The 25,617-nt window shown below is 52.7% G+C and overlaps 6 protein-coding genes across 6 annotated transcripts; 2 read left to right on the top strand and 4 right to left on the bottom strand.

Moving 5' to 3' along the window:
- Positions 1–3: 3 nt before the first annotated feature.
- WHI3_1 (cell cycle RNA binding protein whi3) lies at positions 4–2,929 on the bottom strand. Its single transcript, XM_007809120.2, has one exon. The coding sequence runs from the start codon at positions 2,049–2,051 to the stop codon at positions 348–350; it is 1,704 nt and encodes a 567-aa protein (XP_007807311.2). The 5' UTR covers positions 2,052–2,929; the 3' UTR covers positions 4–347.
- Positions 2,930–9,783: 6,854 nt separating this feature from the next.
- Positions 9,784–14,258, bottom strand: RSR1_1 (Ras- protein rsr1). The gene is made up of 8 exons (XM_066119664.1): positions 13,536–14,258; positions 13,420–13,451; positions 13,324–13,350; positions 13,181–13,260; positions 13,102–13,124; positions 13,011–13,039; positions 12,705–12,962; positions 9,784–12,648 (listed from the first exon to the last, which is right to left on the bottom strand). Exons 1-8 carry the CDS (start codon positions 13,562–13,564, stop codon positions 12,467–12,469), a joined length of 660 nt encoding a protein of 219 aa, XP_065975460.1. The 5' UTR covers positions 13,565–14,258; the 3' UTR covers positions 9,784–12,466.
- On the top strand, positions 10,294–11,626 carry J3458_009249 (uncharacterized protein). The gene has a single exon (XM_007809121.2). It carries the CDS (start codon positions 10,530–10,532, stop codon positions 11,577–11,579), a length of 1,050 nt encoding a protein of 349 aa, XP_007807312.2. The 5' UTR covers positions 10,294–10,529; the 3' UTR covers positions 11,580–11,626.
- J3458_009248 (uncharacterized protein) lies at positions 11,627–12,724 on the top strand. Its single transcript, XM_066119665.1, has one exon. It carries the CDS (start codon positions 11,953–11,955, stop codon positions 12,292–12,294), a length of 342 nt encoding a protein of 113 aa, XP_065975461.1. The 5' UTR covers positions 11,627–11,952; the 3' UTR covers positions 12,295–12,724.
- A 2,667-nt stretch (positions 14,259–16,925) lies between the features above and the next one.
- Positions 16,926–18,637, bottom strand: J3458_009246 (uncharacterized protein). The gene has a single exon (XM_066119663.1). It carries the CDS (start codon positions 18,015–18,017, stop codon positions 17,301–17,303), a length of 717 nt encoding a protein of 238 aa, XP_065975459.1. The 5' UTR covers positions 18,018–18,637; the 3' UTR covers positions 16,926–17,300.
- Positions 18,638–18,714: 77 nt separating this feature from the next.
- Positions 18,715–23,932, bottom strand: EFR3_1 (plasma membrane localization protein). The gene is made up of 2 exons (XM_066119662.1): positions 23,430–23,932; positions 18,715–23,313 (listed from the first exon to the last, which is right to left on the bottom strand). The coding sequence occupies exons 1-2, from the start codon at positions 23,642–23,644 to the stop codon at positions 20,154–20,156; spliced, it is 3,375 nt and encodes a 1,124-aa protein (XP_065975458.1). The 5' UTR covers positions 23,645–23,932; the 3' UTR covers positions 18,715–20,153.
- Positions 23,933–25,617: the final 1,685 nt, after the last annotated feature.

The raw sequence follows: 25,617 nt of genomic DNA, 5'->3' as shown, positions 1-25,617 counted from the left end.
TTTGATCGCTCAACCTTTTCGCTTTTTTCCCTCCCCTCTTCTCCCCCCTTTTTTTTCCCTTGGGAAAAAAAAAATAAAAGAAGAGTATCTGGTGGTTGTTTTTTTTTTTTCGCTAACAAGTGTATAAAGTCTCACCATAGTGAAGAAAACGCACCAACTCCTTTTCAATGTCTTGACATAATTGATGCTTGACGCTGTATAAACCAAGATTCGATGAAATGTGAGGTATCTCAACCCAAGCGGGGAAAAATATCGGCCACGAAACGTACCCAGACGAAGGGGGAAAAAAGGATCAGATAGAACAAAGTCTTACTCCACCTCGTTTAGACCTCGTTTGGGATGCACCCTTACCTCCCCATCATGTGTCTCGGGAAGTACGATGAGTTGTTATTAAGCCCACTGTTCGGCCCCGTGGCAACACTGTTGTTGTAAGGAGTATTCCACGGATGGGTAGGTCCACCAGGGAATCCAGCCGCATTGTATGGTCGACCGCTGCCAGTGTTCATGATCCCAGAGGCCAAGTTATAGTTGCCTCGGCCGCTTCCTAGGCCAGGTGGTGCAGCAAGCCCCGGAGGGGGGCCATGGGTAGTAGCAAACCCATTTGTGCCATTACTCATCATTCCCGTCATATTACTCATGGAGGTATTGGCCCCCTGACCAGGAGCTTGGCCGGATCTCACGCCCAAGGGATTCTTTGAGAAGCTCAGCCGGATGCCGCCCTTGACACTGTTATGGAGCGGCTGGCCGTAAAGTTCGTGAAGGGCCTTCGTGGCAAAAGAGACATCCTCAAATTCCACAAAGCACATTGGCCCATTCTGCTTTGTCCTGAAGCAGAGTCTCTTGTACCCTCGCTGCTTGGAGAACATGGCCTTGAGTTCCTCCTCAGATGTGTCGATGGGCAAATTACCAACATACAGAGTATTGCATGGTGGATTCTGGTCAGCCGGATTCACCGGAGGGAAGTTATGTCGCGGGAAACTGTGACCATTGACAGGATATCCGAGCCCAGGCGCCGGAGCATTGGCTGGCGATAGTGGAGTAATGTATGGCGGCAGAGATGCCGGACCCTGAGAAGGGTTCGTGTTGAGCGACAATCCAGCCATGCGTCCAATGGGAATCTGGGGAGCGGTAGCTCTGCGCTGCGAGGTGGCTCCGTTCTCAGCATAGGCAACAGGGTCTTTGAGAAGATCACTCGTTTCGTCATCGTCCCCGAAATCGCTGCTAATAAGAGACTTGCCAGATATCCTTGGGCGCTCGCTCAGGTGGTTCCCAATGGGCGATTGAGGAGAAAAAATGCTTTGATAGTGCGGGTTGGCATCAGGGTGGATGAATTCATGAGCGGGGAAGACGCTGTTTGAAGTCGGCGATACGCTATTATCCAAAGGCTGGAAGCCGTTGAAGCGTGCAGGTTGTCGGGACGCTGGAACTGGTGCCGGCCCTGTTGATGAAGTCACCGGCGGCATGGCAGACGCTTTCTCGACCGTGTTTCGTCTGGCTATCGGTGGGCTATTTGACAAGACTTCCACAATCATTTCGGCGTCGTTGGAAATGTTGGATCGGCCATCCAGCATTTTCTTCGCCTCCTGTGCCCCAGCCATGCTTCTGAATCGCAAGAGAGCTGAACGAAAGCCGTCATCCTCGGACTTGTCAGCGGGCAGCAGCTCCACGTCGGCTAGTTCCTTGGACCACACGACCATCAGGCGCAATGACTCTTCAGAAGTATTGAGAGGTAGGCGACGGATGAGAACGCGGACCATGGGTGTAGGTGTGCTTGAGAATGGTGTACCGACGGGTTTGGTGGGTTCGCGCTCGAACAGGTGGGCGGTTGACATATTGAGCGGGTAGGGCGACTGAGTCGAATGGGAGGGCCTGAAGGTCTGCGCCGCAGGCAAGAAACTCGAGGTAGCAGGCATGGAGGAAGCTTTGTCGGAATCTGTAGTTATGGTCGGAAACGGGCTGCTACGATTGGAGTGCTGCGGCTTGGCCGACGCGCCGCTTATCAAGTTGGGTTGTGGAGGTGGTGGTGCACTAGGATCGGGAGTCATCGCCATGGAGTATATCGCATGCGCAAAGTTGAAAGATGTTGCCCGTCGCGAGGGAAAGACAGGTTCAGAGTTGTCGTGGGAGGCGATAAGGCGCGTCTGAGCAAGGTACTGTCGTCGTAAAAAGCACCGGTGATTTCGTCACTGGATAATCGCTGTATCCGCTGCGCCTGGGACGGTGATGGTGACAATAATAATTGCAACGCGCAAGTCTGGCGACAATCTTGGCGACTCATACAGCTCTCAAACGGAGCTATTTACGTACGGCGCGAGCGCGTATCGCAGCACGACAGCACGATCGAATGCGCTGGTATTGGGAGGGGCGAGGAAATCGACGCCAAACAAGCGAGGCCGGGAGGGATGGTCGACAACGGATATGGCTCGTTTTGCAATCAAATGCTTTGGAAAAAGGCGGAGCGCGGTCTGGGAATCCGAATCGCGACTATAAACGCGCGCGGCGCGGCTGGAGGTGACGTTGTTCGGTTGTGAATTGAGGATCGTGTCGGTGGCGATCAGCGCCGTCGATGTGGTCGCGGATGCGGACGCGGATGCAGTGCGTGAGTTCCGGGCGAACACGTCTTTCTATGATCGAAGCGACGGGTCAACAAGAAGCAAAAAAATACAACGAGACGGAAGCAAGGGCGAGGCGGTGATGATGCGGCGCTGGGCGGAGTAGAAATTTGCGAGAGAAAACAAAAAAGGGTGTAACGAAGGGTATGATGAATGGTGACGAGGACAAGACAAGAAGATGCGCAGTCGGGGAAGAGGCGCACACCACCCAGATTAAGAGGACCCAGCGGCGCAGGTGCAAGCGCAAACCCAGATGCAGGCGCAGGCGCAAGCAAGAGGCAGACGGAGCAGGCAAGGCAGGCAAGGCAGGAAGGAAGCGGGTGGGTGGCAGGTGGATGAGGTGGATTATGGATGCGTGGGCAGCAGGCAGGTAGGCAGATAGGCAAGTGGGTGGGTGGGTGGCTCTTTCCCAGTCCCAGTGATCGAAACTCCGTCGTTCGGATTGGGACGGGGTGTGATGCCGGGACGTGGAAACGTGAGCATAAGCGTCCAGGACTGGGACTGGCTAGAACAAGTGGAGGGCGTACAATCAATGGGTGGATGGGGAGAGCGGCAGCGACGGATTGAGAGGACGTGAGAGGGACAAGCAAGGGACGAGGAACAGAGGGGGGCTAAGGGGACTGAGACTAGGGACCAGAGACACTAGAGAGACACGCGCAGGCAGAACTGGGGTGGGGACCCACAGACACGCCCACAGGATATGCCGTGTCCCAGCCGCGTACCTTAGATCCAAGCCGTCGCCCTGGTGGTTGTCCAGTGGGCTGGTTTGGGCGTGGTGGGTGTAATGCAAGGCGAGCTACGGTTGGCCCGCGGGTCAAGGTGCTTTTCGTTCCCAGTGCTGTGGGAGGGTGGATGCGAGTTTGGCTGTCTCGAAGTATCGATTGATCGTACTCGGTACGGGGTACGCACGGGGGGTGCGCTCAGTCCTGCTACAGTCCTGCTCAGTCCTCAGCGGTAGACAGGTGTTGGGTGCCACGGCTCGGTGCTTGTGGGAACGCGGAGAAGCGAGAGTTGTCGCCTTGAACAGCTCGTAATGCGTACAATACGTGCAGATGAGCTGCTTCGTCGACGGTGAGTCGTTGCGAGAGGTGCAATGCCGGTGCGTAGCAAGGACTCACCTTCTGGGATGAGTCGGACTCCAGTGTGCCGGCTTTCGTCTATTGTAAGTAATAGGAACGAACGAAAACGGAAGAGAGCGACTGGGGGCGAGAAAGATGGAGGGCCCGTGTCAGGCAGCCTTGGGGTGTATTGAGCCGCCCACAGCCAACGTGCACAAGAAAATGATGCTTCAGGTCGCGGTCCCGAGTCAGCCCGGCTGTCGCAAGAAGGTCGGGCCAAGGTCGCCACCGAGAAGAGGCCAGACGAAATGGAGAGGCAGCTGTGGAGAGGCGCGGACGCGGCACTCGAAAGACGGAAGACAGGAGATGATTGTGCAAAGAGAAAGAAAATCAACAGATGGAGGAGGGTTCAGAATGGAAGGTGACGGGACAATGAAGCATGCAGGCACCAGTCTGTATTAGAGCGCACTGGACAGCTCTTTCAATGGAGTGGGAGCCGGCGCCTTCACACGTCGTGCTTGGTCTTGCTGCTATCACTCTCGACTCCAGGCTCTAGATTCCAGAGCTTGTTGGGGGCGGACACAATCGACTCGGAGACGGCTTCGGAAAGTGAGGCGTTGACAGAACTGGGCACCCGGGGGCGTATCTGTGTCCCTGCCCCGGCCCCAAACAACCCAAACCTTTCCAGCTAGCCAAATGTCTCGTTAACCTTTATGGGAAGTGTCCGTTGGTTTGACGCGTCGAACACCCAGCCCAGCCAGGTAGGTATATTATGGTGGCAGAGTGCAGAGCAGAGCCATACAACCTTCATCGCCACGACGGCAGGTCTCGAGCAGGCATCAAAATTCGCCCGGGGCTTCGATGATGAACAAGCCCTCAGCAGTTCTAGAAATAACTTCTCGGCAACTTTGCCAAGAGCTGGCAGCAGCTCCAACGTTCTAGGTGCACATGTCGTGATGGAGAGGGCGGGAGTGCCAAGTCGAGCACTGCACACGTGCGCTGCCCTGCCATCAAGATGTGAGCGGTACGGAGTACAATGGCACTAGTTGGCTTCAACTTACCTTGGTACTGGGTGTCCAAGGTTCATCACCCAGGACAAAGGCCCCAAGTGTCTCTCTGATGCAAGTCGAGAGCAAATCACCTGTTGGCTGACTGACTGATTGACACATGCATTACTCCGTATTCCTACCAGCACTTGAGCCGGGCCTGTACCTGCAAAGACGGACCCATAGTACTACCTCAAAGGTACCTAGGTACTTATGGAAAGTAACAAGCACTTGAGGCGCTAGTCCTGGTCCGCTCACCTGAGTCTGTCCAATCGGAGCACGAGCGCATTTGGTGTGAACGCCTCTTGGCCAAGGGCTAGCCCAAAGCACAAGGGCCATTTGATGCAGTATTCTAGAGTTGCCAGGGCCAATTCTAAAATTGCGAACCACGACGGACTGTGCATGCCTGTATGTACATACAGTCGGTCCCAGTAATTCCGAAAAAAAAAAAATCCACTTAAAAAATAAACTTATACTTTTTAAAAATTTATATTAAATGATATATGAAAGTAAAATAAATAGTAAAATTATTATTTAATAATTTAATACTTAAAGATTATTTATATATATTTTTAATATTTTATATTATTTTATTTAAAGTAAAATCTAAAAATAAAAATAAGTTAAAATTTTAAAAATATTTAATTATTTTAAACTTAAATAAAATAAGAAATAAAAATTTAAAAATATTATAAAAATAATATTTATAATTATTAAGTATTTATTTATATATTTATAAAAGAAATTATATTTTTAATATATTATTTAATAGAATTATAAGCTTTTAAAAAGTGTAAGTTTTGGTGTAAAAGTGGGCGTTTTTCGGAATTACTGCGAACCCACTGTATGTTCAACAGCACCCGGTCGCAAGCCCGTTCGTATTGTACAGAGGCCACTTGAAGCTTGTGGTGCTGTGCCAAAAGCTGCGCCAGCTTCAATCATGGTTGCTGACGCGGGGTTTCACCGCAGAAAACTCTCTTTTCTTCCCTCTATCTGTGCCGAGCGCTACTCGGAATGACCAGGGACTGGATGAGCCATTTCGTCGTCCCAGAGCTAAGGCTGGTCAGGGCAATACAGTGCTGGGGGGATATGCTGCTCTGGTTGGCGGCGCCTTGCTGTGGTGGCCGGGATGTTGGTGCTGAGCATAATAAGCGTGCTCACAGCACACAAGCTGAGGGCTGCCGAGAACTGCCGTCAACATCAACATTGAAAACATCAAAGCTTCTTCCACTCGGTACCACTGCGTCAATGATTGACGTGCTACGGGGAGGGTGGGTTACGCCGCCGAACAGACTTCGGACTGGTTGCTACGGAGTATTCAGGGCCCAGTGCTCGAGGCAGAACTAGATGTGCGCTTGAGTTGATAGGAAGCTCGCCACCAAACTCTATGACCTAAAAAGACCCGAGTAGGCTTCAATGTTTGGCATTGATTCTTCAGAATTGGAGTCGCCCAGCACGGAGCACTCGGTAGTTTGCCAAACTTAGGTCATCTTCCAAAATGGCGTGGCATCAGGAAGATGTGGGTCATCAAGTTGATGTCGCTTGTTTCTCTGGCAGATATCCAGGTACTTGACTAAGGCAGGGCGCGCATAGCCAGCGTCAAGTACCTGCCTGCCATGGACTTTCAGTAGCTGCATGTATTGGCCCGCGGGCAACGACGGCCCATGACCGATGGCGCCCCCGTTTCCGTTCTGTGGGGGATCATTGATCGATCAAGACATGGTCAATAAGGTGGTCTTGGAGTGAAGCATGGGGCACGGGGCACGGGGCATGGAGTGTAACAATGGGGCTGTCTGTGGCTTCAAGGCTGATGCTGGTGATAGATACAGATGATAGCAGCATCCTGCCTGGCGACAGTGAATCTGATAATATGCAGCATGCAGTTTGATGCACATAATCTGCCTGGTTTAATGTTGATAGCAGCTGGGCACCGGTGTTCCTCGCTGCTTCCCTTCATGTCTCGTCCAGTCTGTGTTATTGGTGGCGGCACCTGCCGCTCTATCCGTCGACGCCTTTATGAATTGAGGCATATCCCAGGTACGAGGTAGCCGAGAAGGCGCGAACGCTAGCTCCTGCAGACAAAGCACATCAGGTCTGGTACTTTGCATCAGAGTGCATGTAGGTGCTGAGTTTATATTTCCAAACACTTCCTACTAGATACCAAGCAAGTACTTGAGCGCCTGGGCTATTATGCCCAAGAGCCACGTACCTACCTGGTATCTAGGGAGGCTTATCGATCCCAACGCTCGCTTCCCATGTGTCGCAATAGCGGGGATGGAGGCAGCAGGGAGACGGAGTTACCATAAAGTTTTCCAAATTTGACCGCCGTTTTCTTGCACATGTTGTATGTGCATTTCTTGGGACAAGAATGCCCAACCATCAAATCGCCGATGTCTGATTGCCATTGATACACATGGCGCTTCCAAGGATCCGTCCAGGTCCCTGCCACAGGACAGAACGCGGGGGCAGAATGGGCTGATGGTGAATCTCCCAAACCACCACGCACAACGCAGCTTACTTCAATGTTCAGTTAGCTAACCATGTAGAGACCACAAATGTTCGCTGCCCCGAATTGCTGACACCAATTCAGCCATCAACTCCGCCCCAGCTGCCAGACGACAAGTGCCAAGGTTTCCAACAGCCCTAAGAGTGGCTCGTCGAAAGCAAAGCCTGATATAATAATCCACTGCTAACTAAGCCGGTGTTGAATGCTCCCCATTGTACAGTACCGAGTACGACAGGGCCGTCTGCATCCTCGTCTTGGACCCATTTTGTTCGCCCACTCGAGATTAAGTAGCCAGGTCCAGTCTGGTCTGGTTCGGCGACAGAGCTGTGGGATGGAGCCAGCTGCAGCCATGGTGCTCCATAGAGGAGGAGTGAAGATATTGACGCAGCAGGGGAGACCAGGACAAGCAACCAACATGGGGCGGCGATCCAGTGTCGACAAGCTTTGTCGAATTGTCTTCCTTACAACCATGGCCTTTGTATACCCCTGTTCCTAGACTCTCTCGCCGGGCTTTCACCTTGCCCGGATTTGACCAGGGTCATCAACTTCGGCCAACAGGGCCCACGCTCTCGAGCTTGATGGCAGAATCACAATGCCGTGTACGGAGTATGGTGTGGTCATCCACACCCAAAATCATATTGTAAACGACTATATAACTTTGGTGCGCCTCTTTCGTCGTCTAGAACTATCAAATGTGATGGGCTCATCGTCCGGAACCAACTCGGGGAAAGGACAGCCAGCATTCATCACTGCGATAAAACCGCTCCGCCATGGCTACAATACAGGGCCAGACCTCATTCCGCAGCATTGAAGCTTTACCGTAGTCAGTTCCCAGGGCCTTGTCGTCCGCCCCGCCCGCCGCCCAGCCCCCAAGCAGGGCCGCCTGCAGCATTTCTTGACAAGACAGGAAACGGATTAAGATCAAGGCGCCAACTTGATTCTCGCGGGATATCAGAAAGTTTTGCGTCCGTTTGGTTGGGGATTTCTGTCATTTCACTTTTCGGTAAACTTTCTGATAGCCACAGCAACACTGCGATGCACACTCATCGCAGCGAACATAATCTACTGAATCAATCCGGATTCGGCCCTCTGTTGCATAACCCCGTCACTCTACTATATTGCATACAGATGTCGAGGACACCCTCACCCTTGGATTTGATTGGTGAATGTACCTCTCTCCAAAGGGTCCTGGAGACTGGAGAGATTCTGAAACCCCTCCCCGGGTCGAGTTGCTGATACTCATAGCGTACCGATTAGGGCTGAGTATCTACTTACTAGGTATGTATAAAGATACTTACTCAAAGCCTTAGCATACTTTCCTACAGATGGAGAGGTGCTACGCATCGGCCACGAGGTTTGGGGGCTTTGCTTGTACCCGTAAAATACGCCAAGTACGATCATCTCGCTGGTCCACAAAACCAACACGCAGTCGAGTACGGAGTAGTACCACTCTATCGAATGGGCCTGCTGCTATTGGCCGACAGGCACTCGCGCTACCGTGGACGAATTTTGGTACATTGCACCGTGCTCACAAGCCACAAGCCAAATCAACTAGATGTTGCGGTTTTTAGATAAGCAAGCCTCTAAAGTTAGCTGTTTGCTGATGCCACGAAAATGGTCCTGCCTGATTGTCGAGACTAACCATTTGTCGTGGCTTCTGGATCAACCTCGGCGTTTGCGGATTGTTCAGTCTTCCTCCTTGTCCAGACCTTCTTCTAGTGCCTTAACTCATCTTCATAGTTTGTAACGGTTCAAGACTCGTCGTCGTGAAATGTCATGTGGTTCGTCGGTCGTGGTTCGCACATGCCGTCTGGCTAAACAGGCGCCGGAGCAAGTTCCGAGGCCAAAGGGAGGGGCCAGGATTCTTCTCTGCACATGTTTGATATTTTGGCCAGGGTCCAAATTCTTGCGAAGTGTGGAATGACATGCTCGTTGGAGCCATTCCACGGTCATGTCCAGATCATGATTGAATGGCAAATGTTTCCCGCAGTCTGGGGCTTCGTTGATGTCGCAGACTAAAGACTGACGGGTCTACGAAGCAAAGACGGCCGGCCACACCCCCTTGAGACATGGGTTCTTGGGCTGGGGCGTGGAAATTGCCACTAACGTAGGTACTTGGGCATTAGCCAAAGCTTGGCGTCCATCAGAAAGAACAGATCTCGATACCAAGGCGACTGCATTACCACGTCAAAGTTTCAGTCTCATCTGACCAGGAACGAGTCACAACGGCAGGGCTTTGAGCCTAAGCTCTCTTTCGTATTGCCCGTGTCTCTAAAACCTGCACTTTGGAGAATGCATACCAGGCCGTTACGTCAGACTTCAAGAACGCATGTACGACAACTGTCTTGATCCAATGACTGCCAGGGATGGTGAGGTTGGACGTAAAAAAAACATGCAGGTGGTGTGTCTTCGCGATTCCGTGCATCTGAAAGCTGCACACGGGCATAAACTGCATAATACGCCCAGGGATTGATGACACACAGGGACCTGTAGTAGCATCACCAGGTGGGTATCATCATTTGTCAACACGCAATCCGTATGAACCGATGAACTAACATTGTGGGGGACAGACCCCATGGTCTAGCGGCACATAGTACATATACTATTGTACCTGTCGTCGGTGTCTTGTTGCTGACCCTGCAGGTGCCTGCAAAGAACAATCTGGCGCCACGATATGTCAGAGGCTGAGGCTGCTAGGGTTGCATGGAAGATTCCGGGCTATTTTCCGTCAAACGGACCATGAAAAACTCTCAGTAACTTCTTCTTCTAGATGTCAGTGTGTTCGCTTTCCGTACCACAGCATCAAAAATCGACGAGTTGGTTCCAACATGATCGTCTCAGCACCTTTGTTATGTACGGCTACGTGCACGGGGCCAATCGATGCTCCGAGTTGGTGTGTCAAAAGCGTGTGAGCACATGCATAGTATTTTGCCGACGTGGTGCAATGTGTGGCATGATACATTACAAAGGAAAGTCGATATATGATGGGGTTTGGGCGATTTGTTACATTACATTATGTCACTGCCCTGCTCCCGTTTGCAGGAATGGTTTGGCCATCCCTTGGTTGGTGATGGGTGTGGTGTTGTTCTGACGCAGCTCGAAGCATGTGGGTCCCAGTCATGCGGGAGCGGGAGAGCAACAATATTGACCCACAACAGCTCGACGCACTCGAGAAGCTCCATCTATTACAACACCACGAGCAAACCCACCATGTTGGCTGGCATTGCCGAGTACCAAGGTGCATGATACCGCTTCCCCCCTCCCCCCCGGGTTCCCCATTCACGCACAAAAAAAATTATTCATCAACATGTCGACAGAATCACCATGGTCCATCGCCAAAACAATCCAGCAATCTCCCCCCATCGACCTCACCAAACGCTACGACCCATCCACGCTCCGTGACAAAACCATCGTCATTACCGGCGGCGCCAACGGCCTCGGATCGCACATGGTCCGCCGCTGGGCCTCATACGGCGCACACATCATCATCGGAGACATCGACTCTCCGTCGGGCGAATCCCTCGTCGCCCAGCTGCGCACCCTCCACCCGTCAAGCACATTCGCCTACGTCCCTTGCAACGTAGCAAGCTGGGAGGACCAAACATCCCTCTTCGAAGCTGTCATCCGCCTCTCCCCCGACCACAGGATCGACATTGTCGTCCCCAATGCCGGCATAATCCAGGCCCCCGAGGGCTACAACTTTGAGAACCCGTCCCTCGTCAACGGCAAGCTTCCCAGGCCCTCCACCGCAACCATAGACGTCAACATCACCGGCGTCATATACACCACCCACCTCGCCCTCCACCACTTCTCCCAGGACACAAGCACCACGAAATGCCTCCTTCTCGTCGGTTCAATCGCCTCCATCGCCCCGCTGGCCGGCCAGGCGCACTACACCATGTCCAAGCACGCCGTGTGCGGGCTCTTCCGCTCCCTACGCATGACCTCCTTCATGCAGAGCGGCAAGTTGCGCGTCAACATGCTGGCGCCGTACTTTGTCCAGCAGAGCCGCATGCTGCCCCTACTAGCGGACATTGCTTTTCTCGCAGGCACCGCTGGCGGCGCGACCATCCCGGACGTAGTCGAGGCGGCTACTCGTCTCGTGGCAGACGAATCCATTTCGGGGCGCTCATTAGCCGTTGGCCCGCCGTTGAAGGACGCGCCAGAGGGAGAAATTCCCGTCGCGGAACACGAAGGTGACGGAAGGGGCCGGGCGGCGTGGGAAATCTACGCCCACGACTACAACGAAGTTGATGCCTTTACTTTTCGCTATATTCATATGATGAACAGAGTTACTCAGCTTCGTGGGTTGTTTGCCTTTTTTCTAGACATTATTCTCAAGATATTCGGACGCTGAGACGATGAGTTGAATCGAGAAGAGAAGAAGAAGAAAAACACTAGGCAGAGCGTTCACAGAAGAAACACTGCGAATCCTAGGTTTGGCACTTGGGTTTCAATACTCTTGTCTCGCCTGGTCTTGGACACATGTCTGCAACCACCATTTGTATGGACATGCTCGCAGTATAGAAAGCTGGATGGGCGGTATTGCTTTGTCCGTCTCCTCGTAACCCAGCGGTTGTAAAGCCAAATGTCTTTATTCACATACAGACAGTCGGCAAAAGTGAATACCTTGAAAAAAAAAAAAAGGCCCAGTCAAGTTGGTCATGTACCAAATCTCGGGCCCAACTGAGTATTTCCTAACCTGACACGTGAAGATATGTAGATATGACATGGTTGAAAAAAAAGAAAAAGAAGCAAACAAATGGGAACCCCGTCTAGAAACGCCGTCTACTCCGTATCCATGTTTTCTTTTCTTCATCTTCTCATCGGACAATCAACCACTGTCTCCTCCCAGCTCCCACCAAACATTACCAGATTTTCTCCCGGATATCATTCGAGTTCTTGTGCTGGTAAAGTCGCAGATCCTACCTAACCATGATAGTGTTTCCCCCAGTAAGTTGTGCGACAGGAGCTGCTTCATCGTCGATATTGCAGAGTCAAATGGAAGTCGTGACCGCCCCCCGGGGGGGGGACTGCGAGACCCTGACCCCATAACCATGTCATGCTTTTGATGGCGAAATGCTCTTGAAAGAATAAATGCGATTTGTCATATCCCGTCAAATAGTGCCATTCTCTCTCTCCACTCGACCTCCGTGTGATCAATGAGTTCCGTGCGGGATTTCCTCCCACTCTTGGAAAAAAAAATATAAAATAACAATAATAATGCAGGCAGGCCCAACAGCCTTACAGAATTGCACATCTAGGATGGTCCTTTTCTCGAATTCTCATCCGTCGTCTGCGCTTGTGCCCGCCACGGAAGGCATCGAATTTGAACCCACTGTCGTCAGTCTCAGTGGTCCCTAGGTAATCGTCGTCTTTCCGCAACATTTGGCGACATAAATCAATAAACACTTCGTCGACATTGGCTGTAGGCTCTGTTAGCATGACAGAGGGTTGAGCGAGGCGGCGAGTGTGTTCTCACTTCTCGTTCTGGCGCTAGACTCATAGTAGGGCGCGCCCCATCGTTGTGATATCGAAAACCCCTTGGCTCTCTGCACAGCACGGTTCTCTTCGAGGTCGGCCTTGTTGCCGACAATGACCATCGGTACATTCTCATCGTCTTTGATGCGAATGATTTCCTCACGTAGTCCAGCTAATTCGCTTAGTGACGACGGGGACGTTATACTGAATACAAGAAGGAACCCTTGGCCGGTCTTCATATATAAGTCTCTCATGGCAACTTGTCCGCGTCAGTACGAATCATTTAGCGCAACGCACGTCAACGTACCAAATTGCTCAGTCCCTGCAGTATCAAGACTGTAGTATATCAGTCAGCAATCAGCTTTGGGTCTGCAGTCTATAAATGCGAAAATACTCACATTTCTAATACGACTTGACGGCCCTGGTTTCACAAGTCAGCCGCGAAATAAATGTTTCCGTGCACATGACACAACTCACGTCTACTTGAATCTGCGTTCGATATGAATCTTCTATAGTCGGGTCATAACTCTCAATCCACTCGTTATGAACGAATTGTGCTAGCAAAAAGCATGAGGATACAAAGTTCAACTGTTTCAATGTCCTAACCAGGGGATGCTCACCGGTCAAACAACTCTTGCCCACGCCCCCTGGAGAAACGAATCAAAGTTAGTTAGGAGAAGATTCATGCGGTTGAGGGATACTGGGAATGAACGAACCGGCTCCAAGAACCACAACGTGTAATTCGCGACTACACCAGAGAGGCTAGTTAGTTGGATGACTCAAGCTTGAGTGAGCCTTTGCAGGAAAAACCAATTGATATATCAAAAAATACCTGGCTGAGTACTGATACCGCGGTGCCATCCTCAAAATCAAATCTGGATTGTTGGAATTGGCTCAATGTGCGGAAGCGCAGAGCTGCGCGGCAATGAATTGGTAGCAAGCCTGGATGATCCGATCATGCGCGCCGCAAGGGCTGCAAAAGCCTCGGTAGCGGGTCGCGGTTGTCAGAACCCAATCGTAAGGCCGGCTGGAGTTGTCTTGCAACGACACAGGCGCAAGACCGCGTCCTCCCTTGGAGACAATGAGGAGCTCGGCTAGGCAGACAGGCAATTGCTCAGGCAAGCTCTGTGTATGTTTTTGGTGGTATCCGAGGGCGGTGAAGGGGGCATAAGAACCACAGACGGCTGGGGGGTTGCGGGACTATGAGGACACTGGAGGCGCAGAGAGTTATTGCTAGGGTCTGCTGGGATGTGCTAGGCCTGTGAGGGACTGAAGATTTCTTGGTTCTCGCAGTTCCTGAGTTGCAGCCTGCTAAGACAAAGATGGTTGGAGCTGCAGGTCTGGATCGCCTTTCAAGTGGCGGGTGGGGGCAAGGAAACGAAAGACAACGTTTGAGTCGTGTCTTCCTGCCCTTGTCTTGTGAACAAGCCAGTCCAGGACCGGTACGGCTTCCTGGTGTGAGCGCCCGAGAAGGCTTGTGTATGCTTCGGTGAGTCTGTAGTCCGTGTCCCTGACGAGTGGCAATGCCGTGTTTCCTGGAGTGCCAAGAGGCGGCTATGTGGGAGCGGCTTGAGTCGATGTCGCAACGAGTCAATACCTCAAGGCAGAGGCGTCTGTTCTCGCTGGCGTGGCCAACATAGTTATACTGCTCAGGCCTGCTCCGTAGAGTGGCATACAACGCAGAATGCTGAACCCAATCTCTCCCGACAACAAGGGCGGCACGGAGAGGCCAACAACGATGGAGCCGCGGTGGGGGGCGCCATGTCCTGAAAGGGGGAGGAGAGAGGAAATGGGTTGCGTCTCTTCAGAGCACAACTGACTTGTCGACAGCGTCGGTAAGTTATCTCTCGTATGGCTTTCTTGTGGTGTACATACTCCATACGCGGTCCGAGGGAAGAGAGCCCCAAACCAATGCCACCAAAGATTGAAGGCACGTCACCCATTTTGATTCAAAAAGGCGCAAATTGAACCCAGTAACCTTACGACACATGCCCTGGGCGGAAATAATGATTATTTAGTTGCTTCTTACAAGTCTCAGCCGGGGGAGGCTCCGGAAGGCGGGGCCCAAGCGCCCACATGAAGCGCCAAACCGTCATAAATAAGTCGCCCGATGACCAGATAGGGCCTCAGAAGCAACTTTCAGTCAACCTGGACCGACATCTGGCAAACTGTGGACGTGCCATGTCCTCTCCAAGTCTTGTATTGTACAGAATACAACACTCCATAACCTAAAAATTCGTGCCATGCCAGCCCCTAACCAGAAGGTGGGGATGTTTGGTTGATGCAGACCTGGTCCATGCGAAGGGTAAAGACGGGACGGAAGGAGAGACAACCCAAAGTACAACTTGTCATCGAAACCTTGTCAAGGCAGGGCAGGGAGAGTGGGAAAAAAAATCGATTCCGTAATATTGTACTGCGCAGCAGCGGCTTTGACGAACGAGTACGAAGCGCAGCCTTAGTCAGAATGGTGTGTTGTCAGTTGTGTACTTTAATATTCTGCGAGCTGCCCTCCTTGTCAGTCGAATGTCGGGCCATCCGAAGCTGGTGCGTCGGCCAATACCACAGGCATCCTCGTAAATATTCGCCGCGAAGCCCAAGCGTTGCTGGTATTACACAACAGAAGCTGCTGGCAAGCCCCTGCTATCCATGCTGCCGGGTGAAGTAGCTGCATATGGATGCCTCGTGTACTTAAGTAGGCAAGCACCGACGGGATAATCAAGTACGGCGCCTTATTCCTGGACCCAAACACGGTAAATTATTGGGCCATGCGGCGCTGTCCCAGCTGCAGTTTTCTCTGGTCAACTCGTCGTTGTTATCCCACGGGACCGAAGTTCGTCGCCAATACCACGCTTCGACGATGCCCGGAGCCGCTTGCTTCTGCGTTGATTGATGCCCTACAATCAATCTCTACGAGGGTCTCAACTTCCAGAAACACTGGCGCCTGTGCCGGTGGCGCCGTCAATCCTGGGCATCAGCAACCTCCTTTTGGATAAATGTCAACGCCTCAGCCACAAAATCCCTGGCCGGATAATTCTAAGGAGGGGACGAATAAACCCACCATGCAATGCCACCATTCCAACCCTCGCGCAGTACTCGCTAGCAATGCACTCTTTTCCAGCTTGAAAATACGATGGATGTTATGACTCAAGGATTCCTCGTCCACAAGACATTGGGCAATGGGGCGCTGCCCTTGCGGTATAAACTTGTTAGTCTCTTATATTGCAAGATTGGGAATTGAATTTGAGGCCCGCATCATGAATACACTGGCGTCTGACTACCACACCTCAGTTGACTCTTGCGATGGCGCCACGGTGGGTCAACTCAGGCAACGTAAGTCGTTGCAACACTGACCCTACAATGTATGCTCTTCAGCGATCCAAGGGGCCGCTGACATAACCATATATCACGGCGCTTGGTTTCCCCCGGACAAATCCAATGGAATTTCCAGAGGCAGCTGACGCGAGGTCGATAAATCTACTCCGTCAGTTGAAGCAAAACAAGGAAGAAGTGATATGTAGTTGCTCCGTACAGGTCTCCCTCTTCCCAGAATAGCCGTGACAGTCTCATAGCCCACACATCTCGGCAGTTGACATTGTCACCAGAGTGTGCAGGCAACGTGTCTGGTGCCATGGTATGTCGAAGGGAGCTCGCAAGAAGAAACCAAGCAAACGCCGCGGATGACATGTAGGCTTGCCACTGGGAACGGGGAAAACACCATTCGGAGCCGGCGATACCGATCCCGGGGACATCAGACGCCAAGTCCGTTGTTGCTTTGCGCCAAAACTTCAAATGTTGGGCAAAGGGTGGATGATGCCCCAGCCGCAGCCGCCTTCTCCCCTAGTGCCCGGTCAGTGAATGCAGGGGAAGGGCACGTGGACAGCCAATGCGAGGGTCCTCACTCTCCAACGTCATCACGGCATCATGAATTTGATGTTCATCCTGTCTGCCATGTGATGTTGGGTTGAAAATGCTTTGGTCATAGACCGGTGAAGACGCGGATGCTTGCTGATCAGTCAGAGAGTCGCGTTACACAAAAGGAGATCAGGTGTCGTCTACAGTCAAACGACCCCAATGCGGGTGAAGGCAGATGCAGGGACAATTGCTGGTACAGGTCGCGACTTCCACGTAGCGCGGCTGAGAAAGCGCACCTTCCCTGCGGGAGCGAGAAGCCCAGAAGCCAAGAATATTGGATTGGGCAAAAGTCCTTGGGCTCACGATTAAGCCTTTGTTACCTTTGAATCAATAATATGGCAAACTTGATTCGAACGCTGCAAGTACATGATAGCTATGCTCAGTGCAATATACACGCGATCCCAATTCGCTGTCCCAAGTAGTCCCAATTTTGCGCCGGCCACCTTATGTATACAAGCGTGATTTCTATCATTAGCGAGCATTCATGTCTCAAGGCCCTGGCCCTAGCCCCAACAACAGATGAATGCAGGAAACAACCAACTCCGAAACCTAGAATGCAGTGCAATGATGGCGTGGCGAGGCTAGGTCACTGCAGAGCTCTGCCAGTCGATCCATTAATGACATATGACTGCATGGCCCGCGGTCCGGTGGTTTCAAATGCCACCGACACTCCATACACAAGCGCCTATTTCACGACCGGGCCGTTATTCCTATCGTTCCGTGCCGTGTTTCTAATGACCCCTAGAGCTATTCCTATGATCAGGGCCAGTACGAAGACGATGACGGCAGCCAAGAGGACGAGGCAAATCGTAACACGTCGTCTTCGCCGCCGCCGTGCCTCCGCCACCGAGCCAAGTTTTACGGTTCGCGTCGATGCAGTGATGCTACCACTTCCAGTTGTACAAGCCGACGGCAGTTGGTCGTGTTGTGTTATGGATGCTGCTGCCGGTGCCCGGCAGCACTGGGATGATGATGCGAGTGATAGGCTTTGCAATGGGACAGACTCTGGTTGTTCATTCCGCCGGTTGCTCGGCGTGCCGGTCCAGTGGGATGCCGGCCGTGTCTGTGCCGTAATGTAAGGTCTTGAATGTTCGTCACGAACATAGGGCGGCGGCGGGCTGTCTGGGATAGAAGTGGACAGCGCTGCAGCTTGGTGCCACGACGACGGCCCAGTGTTGGCAGCCGATTGGTTTGGAGAGGCCGTTGATGATGCCGAATGGGATGTGGTATTGTTTCCGGCTACAGAAGTTGCGAGGCCTGTCGATGCCGGTGTGCTGGCATCTCCATGGAATCCACTCCCCGGCTGATACGGAGTATCAGGATAGGCGGCGTTTGGTATAGACTGCGACGGATGGTCGGGGCTTTCTTGAGGTTCTGTGGGATTATGCCATGTGCTGCTCATGATTGCAAGATTTGAAAGCCAAGGTAGCTGAACAGAGCCCAGTTGTGCCGGGCACGGATTGTGGTGTTGGGAGAGATTTCGAGGATTTGGCGTTCAAAGCTAATCATGGACCTTTGCCAGCAAGATCTCGATGATGTTGCTTTCGGCCAAAGGGTGCCGGTTTCAAGCACGGTGGTGAGGTCCGCCTCTTTGAAAATAACGGTACATATGCCGCAGCAACTAGGTTGCTCCCAGATGGATGAGCGAGAGCAATGGGCCAAGCAGTGCGCAATCCAGGTCCAGGCTGATGCGAAATTCAAAATCCCGACGTGTCCGTCGATGCTCCCCCCAAGGCGGTTTTGGCTGGCTCCAGGCGCCGGTTCAGAACAAATGCTCTCGTGGGAGCTGCCGTCTTTACTTGGAATTGGACGGCATCAGGAATCAATTGAATGCAGTCATCCGGCAAAGAGACTGCTGAGAATAGCTCGAGGCTTTGGAGTCGTGGATTAGCACGGGAGAGAACGGCAAGTCGTCAAAGAGAGAAGGCTCGGCCGGGGCGAAGACAAACAAGTTGCCCAAGAATCATCCATCCAACTCGGACACGGACCGCAGATTACTACAGGGCTTGACAAACAAAGCCGGGTTTTCCAATGGAAGGGGATTGATGGTACGGGACACTCCGTAGACCAGTTTGTTCCTGGTATGCATGCCGTTCGCCCCACTGCCAATCTTGACTCCAGTGCTCCGCCCCCGGCAGTTTGGCAGCGCAGCCTTCAATCCTTCAATGTCAAGCTGGTTTCGACATGGACCAGTCGAGACGGTCTTGCCCGCGCTGTGTGCTGCGGGTTGGCATTGCCCCGATCGGCACATCCTCAGTGCCGCCTTGCGCCTCCCGTCAAACATTGAGCGTCCAGACAATCTTTGGAATCCAACTCGCAAGTGCTCCATGTCGCGACCAGTTGATGACAGTCCACGCCGCTGCTGGCTGGAAAAAACTCGCGTCGACACGCCAACATCATCACCACAAAACGACTCGATCCACAAACCCGTCACCCACCAGACCCAGTAAACCTCAGCGGTCCCCGTATCCGACTAGCATGACCTTCCCACTGCAAAACACCAGACATCATACGCGCAAGCCTCGGCGCTGCTAGCACCGCTCTTAGCCAAAACTCCCTCCCCACGAGCATGCCAAGCGCGCAACACTCTCCAATGACACCACCTGCGGTGCTTTTCTAAACTCAATTTCTCGCCGCCCAGGTGATTTCACGGTGGGAGCTTTCTCGGTGCTCCATGTGGAAGGCAGACGCCATCCGGAAAGTCATCGACGCCACCAGTGGGTTTTTGTTGGGTAGAGAGAAAAATTGCATTGCCCATCGACCCCCTACGTCTATGTTGCAAACAAACACAATGTGCTGTAGCCAGGCCAGGGTGGTGCCCGGAACAGACGAGTCATTGAATCAAGCACGTGCTCCAGATGCAGCAACTCGGCAACTATTACATGCGCTGCTAGAGCTCATCCGCAGCCAAGGTCAGGGTACAGTCAAGTATCTCCTTGGTGTCGAGTGAAAAGATGCCAAATGCCGTCACCATCAACATATACTTGTCGAGGTAGTTACAATTCTTCCCAATCAAGTCGTCAGGAACCCCTCCTTCTTTTTTTTTTTTTTTTTTTTTGCGCCCGTCCCTGTGTAGCACAGTACTACAGTCATCTAGTCATATCAACACATGCAGCTGACATCATATCCGCCAAGGCGGCGCATTCTTGTCATCACACATGTTCAAAAGTGCGATTCAAACGGGGAATATGTATTCGCTGTCACTTTTGTCAAACTCTCACGACGCTCCTATCTTACCATGCATGCTTGATTATGCGGTGATGTGCTGCTGTGGTGTGCTGCGTCTGCTGTGCAGTGGCATGCTGCTTTGTACGGTGACCCCTTCCAACCACCAATGTTTCGCCCTAGACATCTTTTCTCATACTTGATAACTTCCTTCTTCCCTGGTACAAATCGCCCTCCCTAAACTTAATATTGCGATATTATTTCCCGCTGTAAATACATTCGTTCCGCCATCTCTTCCAGCCATTGGCTATTCTGTACCATGCTCGTCGTACAGGTGGTATAAGTGAATTACATGTTTCTTTGGCCCCGTAACCTAATACGGCGGTTTCGTAAGATTGCCCAAGCTTCCTTCGCCTGATCGGCTATCTATCCCCCTTAAAAGCTCTTGCAAGTCTATGTTCTTACTTCTGCTCTCTTCCCGAACCCGCATGGAATGCGATCGTAGACTTTCACCTCCGCGGCTGGCAAGCGTGCGCCTGCTCGAGGGAGACTCAATGTATTGCATGCCAACCCTGCTTGATAGCGAGCTCAGGTTGGGTAATGGTGGGACTGGGGGCACTTCGTCGTCATCTTCCCCGTGTTTGTGAAACATGGGTAGCCCGCCGTCGTGGGAGCCCAGATTGGATGACAGCGGCCGCCCCGTCAGTGACGCCGAGGCAGAGAGCGATCGCGCAAGCGCCTCGCCCGTTGTGGCAGGAGCATCCGTCTGCGAAGCAGCAGGGTTAAAACTGTTCTCAGACATGCTGTAATCGCAGCTGATCATGCTCTCGTCGCTGTCGTCCTCCGCGCCGGGAATACCAGCAGCCTGTGGGGTTGTCTTGCCTGCCAATACCATCTTTAACTGCTCTACGGATGCTATGCCTGCTCTTCCCGATGTCGAGCCTGCCGGCGATACTCCTCCGGTAGCGCTCGACTTTCGGACTTTGGACACGGACGTCAAGCGGTCACCATGCGTGTGAGAGGTATGGGGCCGCACATTCTGATGGCTTCCGCGTGGGGAGGCAGGGGCGGGCGGGTGACCATTGCCATTGAGAGCGGCGCCAGCAGTATTGATGGTGAGACGGTTCTGCGTCGTACCAGTGGTGCCAGTCTTTGATCCATTAAGCGATTCAGACTTGCCAGCGGCAGTGATGGCGGCCAGAGCAGAATCCCTGGACCAGTCAGCCAGCATCTGCGCCCTGAATTGGGGTGGCAGCTCCGAAAACTTCTCGGGAGATGATCCAGCTCCAGCGTGGGAACTAAGAATAGGCCCGTTGAGGTTCCGGCTGGGTGAGGCCGTAGGGCTAATTGGTGGTGACAAGTCGGTGTGCTCGTAGCTAGTGCTGATGCACTCAACCATTGAGGATCGATCATCAAACGGCAGGATCTCTTCGGTTTCTAGGGCACTAAGGTCCCAGTTCGGGCGCGGTCTTGCTTCACCGGGAGTGCCAACCTGACCGGGTGTGGGAGCCGGGACGTGTACACCCTCTACCCAGAACCCCTTGCTCTTCCGCCTAGAGATTTCGTTGTACACTGCGCGACCAACCACCGACGATTCAAAATCAAACTTCTCAGTCAAGGCCCAAAAGTAGCCGTGGCAGAGCGAGGCGATGCGCACTTTGTGAATGGGCTGTTCCAGCTCCTGGATATCCTCCTGCAGTCTGTACACCATGGGAATACCACATCGAGCCGCATTGACTCCGAGCTTGAAGACAAGCTTGGTGAGCAAGCTGTGCAGGAGGACAATATCGTTGTCATAATCCACGAACTGTAATGCGCTGTCATAAATTGCGAGGTGAAGAAGAGGCAGGAACTGACAGCGATGGACCTTGTGGTGGCGCTCACGGTTCGACGTGTTGGAGACGGCCCTGCGAGCGCTTGGGACCTCACGGCTGTTCTTGCTATTGCGATGCGAAACCACGGCATCATCGGTAGCAATCAAGTCCGTGTACACAATTTCGCGATCCAACCAGACACTCAACGCATCCACGTACGCTTTGCGAACGTTTCCATTAGGGTCTCGGAGGAGCCATTGCGTCCCTTCCCATACTTGAATGGGAACTCGGTTTCTGGTCAAATCCATGTTGCCACTCAGGCCTGTCTTAGGGCCAGCGACGAGTAGGATAGCTTTGATGATCTTCAGCGCTGACAATCGACCGGATGAGTGAGCAAAGGAAACCTCTTGCAAGGTCTGGCTCCCCGAAAGGTCGACGACGGAAGCGGCGTTGGCATCAGCGCCAGCATCTCCCTTTTCCATGAGATGCGCCATGGATGCCACACTTGCGGCTCGGCTGTGTTTGATACGACCAACCAGGGCCGCAATCATGTCAGAGACTTGGTCGGCATAGTAAACGTGATTGGCAAGATCACTGGTGCAATCCTCTAACCTCTGGAGAAGTTCGTTTTGTTGGGTGCGAGTAGCACTTTCTAGCTCCATCTCAGTCTTCTCTTCACTCTGGCTACTGTCATGTCCGGATCCATTGTGTAACTGAAACAGCTTTTTAATCTGTTTGACGAGTCCAAGAAGGGCGTCCATGACACTGAGGCCAATCAAGTTGACATCTGAGCGAAGCAAGGACTGCATCATGGCTGTGAAGGCCAAATGCTGCGGTAAGCTCTCCTCCTGCATGGGCGTCTTATTTAACATGTCAAGAGTCGCAAGAAGAATGACGTATCGATCCTGCACGGGTGTCCAACGAGCGATAATGTCGTAAAGCTGAATAGCCCAACCAGAGTCGCGACCAGACCCTCTGTCTACGATAACCGGAGTCTCCCCTTCTGCAATCCTTGTGGAGACAAACTTGAGCAATGCATTGGTGGCTCCGTAGATCTGGGCCCTGTTAGGGACGATGAAGATGCTCTTCAAGCATTTCGTAGCCAGTACTCCCGTTTCCTCCTCGGCAAGGTTGTCAACATCCAGCGCAGTGCCGGAGAGCGCAACTGGGTTTGTGTCGCCGGCGGTATCGGCAGTCCGGACAGTGGCTATACTCGTTCGGCGATGCAGCTTCTCGGGTTCGGATTTCTCGCCCATCTGCACGCGCTGCAGCAACTTGTCAAGGAATACATCATCCCTGGTCCACATGTTATCGAGAATCATGGGCACGATGACGTCGATCTGTCTACCAGATTTCGAAGACAGGGCGTCTGAGCCAGCAATATGCTTGATGGCCTCGAGGCCCGCGTTCCGCCAGCGAATCTGCAACGGTTTACTGACAGGACCCTTGGGTGGTACGCGTCGAGTCCAGGCCAGTTGAGCGTAAGATTGGACCACGGATTGGTATTGTTTCAGGTAGGCATTGTCACCAAATAGCGATGATACGTCGTGGTGTTCGCAGAAGGCCTCGAAAGTAGGCAAAGATGACTCGACCATGGTAATTTCGTCGGAGCGTAGAATCAAGTCGAGGATTTTGAGAACGCACGGCGCGATTAGAGCAGCTTCCTTAGGGGGCTTTTCGACGAGGGCAGCCAGAATACCCAGCGTCACCTGGACATTTCTATATGCGGCCAACGATTTTGTTGTCAGTAACCCGGTTTGTTCGTGACCACGACAACAGAGGATAAAAACGCAACAACAGGGGCCCATGGCTGTGTGGCGAGGAGGTTCACGTACCCGATTCGCATGCGCCAGACATCGTGAGCGGTCTTCTTTTCGAGGAATGCGCCAATCTTCTGGATCTTGGAGCGACGGCTGGTGGCATAGAAGAGGAGATAGCTCAGCTCACTGCTGTTGGGGACTACATCAACCGCGCCCTTTGTAATCTTTGGATAGCACTTGAGCACCAAGACCTGGTGTCTCGGCCGGCATCTGTCATGGATGGCCTTCATGGCACCGGCGGTACACGGTGCTGTCGCCTCTCGCCTCCCCTTGGACGACGGGAGAAGATGGTGAGGGTCAGAAAGGGAGGTTTTTCGGAGGGGGGCGCTGCGCACAAGGGGGGGTGGCAGTGAAGCAGTGAAGCAAGAGCTGCAGCGGGTTGCTGAGGAGGGAAATTAAGGTATCATGGAGAAACAAGAAACCAGAAACGAGAAACAAGAAACGAAGAGCTAATGGAAGAATGCGGAGGCGAGACGGGATGTCGCAGCTGCGGACCCAGAGGGAGATGTACAATGACGAGCCGCAACGACGATGTGGTTGACACGCAGGCCAAAGTTGCCGGTTGCCAGTTCGGTCGGGCCCTGTCAGGAGGTGGACCAGCGTGGCCAGACACGGTTTAGTGCCTTGATGGCTGCCTTTAAAGGTCCCCCCAATCAGGCGTCATGTCGCTTCGAGTGTCCAGATATTTGTATGGATAGCCTAGCGTAGGCCAGGTACCTGGGATCCATGCATGTACCCTTTTTGCTCGGACAAAGTCGCCAGACCGACAAGGTACGTACTTTACGCGCCCAGATACCTGGGACACTCTGCCCAACTTGCAGCAGAAGGAACGGAGCCGGGCAATTTTTGGGTCATTCAGTCCTGTCCGAGCCCGCAAACCTCGAGGTAGCGGCAATGCTGAGGTCTCTCAGGTACCGCTACAAGGCGCTGCCAACAGAAGACTTGGTCGTGACGCGAGGGCTACAAACGCAGGACGAACTCCAAGTTCAATTTCAGGGTGAATGCCCCGTGCCTTTGTTCATTTGCATCTGGATCTAATTCAGACGTTGAAAGGGTCGCGCACAAGCCGATGGCTCCGTCTAAATCCAAGTACAATTTACGGGGTACTCCGTATGATGACGGACAATGCAAGCAATTCTTTGAGTTGTGCACCTCACCACCTGCACCTGCACCTCTGTCCCATCTTTATCACCATCTCCATCTCCATCTCTAGCCTCGCATCGCACCTCGCAAAAACCAGCAGCTCTTTCGGGCGCCAACTGCAGCAAGGCCGGGCGTTTGATGGGAAGGAATAAAGCATGGACATGTCGCTCGCTCCCTTTCGCACAGCCGACATTGCATCCGTCGCCCGCCAACCCAAAGGTCGCAATGTCCAAGTGTCAAGCCCCTCGGTTCTCTATGCAATCCGTGCTTCACATGGGCAAAGATGCTGCCACAAGAGCCATTTCCAACCGCTGCCTCGGCGCGCCCAATGTTCCCCAGTCGACTACTTATGCTTAGCCAGGGTTGCCTGCACCAATTTGTTCAACGGGATGCACGGCAACGGGGGCCATTGCATTTCTAGCTTGAACTGTCTCCCTCAGCCAGCCTATCGGATTCTCGTTGCTCTTCTGGGATAGCTCAATCTGGTTGTCTTGGTGGTTTGCCTTTCTCGTTGGCTGCGAGATCCGTTCATTCGCTCAAAGCTTCACCAAAACTACCAGCTCTCGCCTTGCTTACCCTATACAGGACGTGGCTCTTGCTGCGAACCACGCGCACCCATCCCGCGACCTCTGTTTCTTGCACAACCATAGCCAACCCCCATTTGTCAGAGTGTACGTCCTTTTTTTGGCAATCATTGTTCTGGGGGGCTTGGGGAATGTGGGAAAGGGCTGTTGCGAGTTCGGTAACCGTGACGAGATTCCCACTAACGCCATGGTAACTTGGCAGCTCTCCCCGCGAAAATAAGATGAGCTATCCGTTAGACAGGACTCCAGGGTTCAAACCAACACTTGACCTGATGAGACCCTGATCGTCCGTGGTGGCAAGTGATCCACGGGAAACCAACTCCTGAAATGTTAGGGCACAACAACTCTGGACGAGGCTACCTCGACATTCGCGTTCCCCAATGTGCTCGACGGAATACCTTGCAGCCGTTCTTACTACATCCGGGTTGAAAGTTGGCCATTCAATGGTGCCCACCCCAAAGTCTGTTGTTATTGTG

This window comes from Metarhizium acridum (genome assembly GCF_019434415.1).
Source record: "Metarhizium acridum strain ARSEF 324 chromosome Unknown scaffold_141, whole genome shotgun sequence".
Classification (NCBI taxonomy): domain Eukaryota; kingdom Fungi; phylum Ascomycota; class Sordariomycetes; order Hypocreales; family Clavicipitaceae; genus Metarhizium; species Metarhizium acridum.
Note: the sequence above shows the minus strand (reverse complement) of the source record. Positions and strands in the feature narration are given on the sequence as shown.

Bases quoted from the DNA above. Each gene is read 5' to 3' on its own strand.
- J3458_009246 (XM_066119663.1), bottom strand. From the start codon at position 18,017: ATGAGCAGCACATGGCATAATCCCACAGAACCTCAAGAAAGCCCCGAC.
- RSR1_1 (XM_066119664.1), bottom strand. From the start codon at position 13,564: ATGGCACCGCGGTATCAGTACTCAGCCAG. The intron at 13,261-13,323 runs GTGAGCATCCCC...GCTTTTTGCTAG, and splicing joins GGGCAAGAGTTGTTTGACCG to CACAATTCGTTCATAACGAG. The intron at 12,963-13,010 runs GTACGTTGACGT...GACGCGGACAAG, and splicing joins TGCAGGGACTGAGCAATTTG to TTGCCATGAGAGACTTATAT.
- J3458_009248 (XM_066119665.1), top strand. From the start codon at position 11,953: ATGGTTGAAAAAAAAGAAAAAGAAGCAAACAAATGGGAACCCCGTCTA.
- J3458_009249 (XM_007809121.2), top strand. From the start codon at position 10,530: ATGTCGACAGAATCACCATGGTCCATCGCCAAAACAATCCAGCAATCT.
- EFR3_1 (XM_066119662.1), bottom strand. From the start codon at position 23,644: ATGAAGGCCATCCATGACAGATGCCGGCCGAGACACCAGGTCTTGGTG. The intron at 23,314-23,429 runs GTACGTGAACCT...GGCCGCATATAG, and splicing joins GTCTGGCGCATGCGAATCGG to AAATGTCCAGGTGACGCTGG.
- WHI3_1 (XM_007809120.2), bottom strand. From the start codon at position 2,051: ATGGCGATGACTCCCGATCCTAGTGCACCACCACCTCCACAACCCAAC.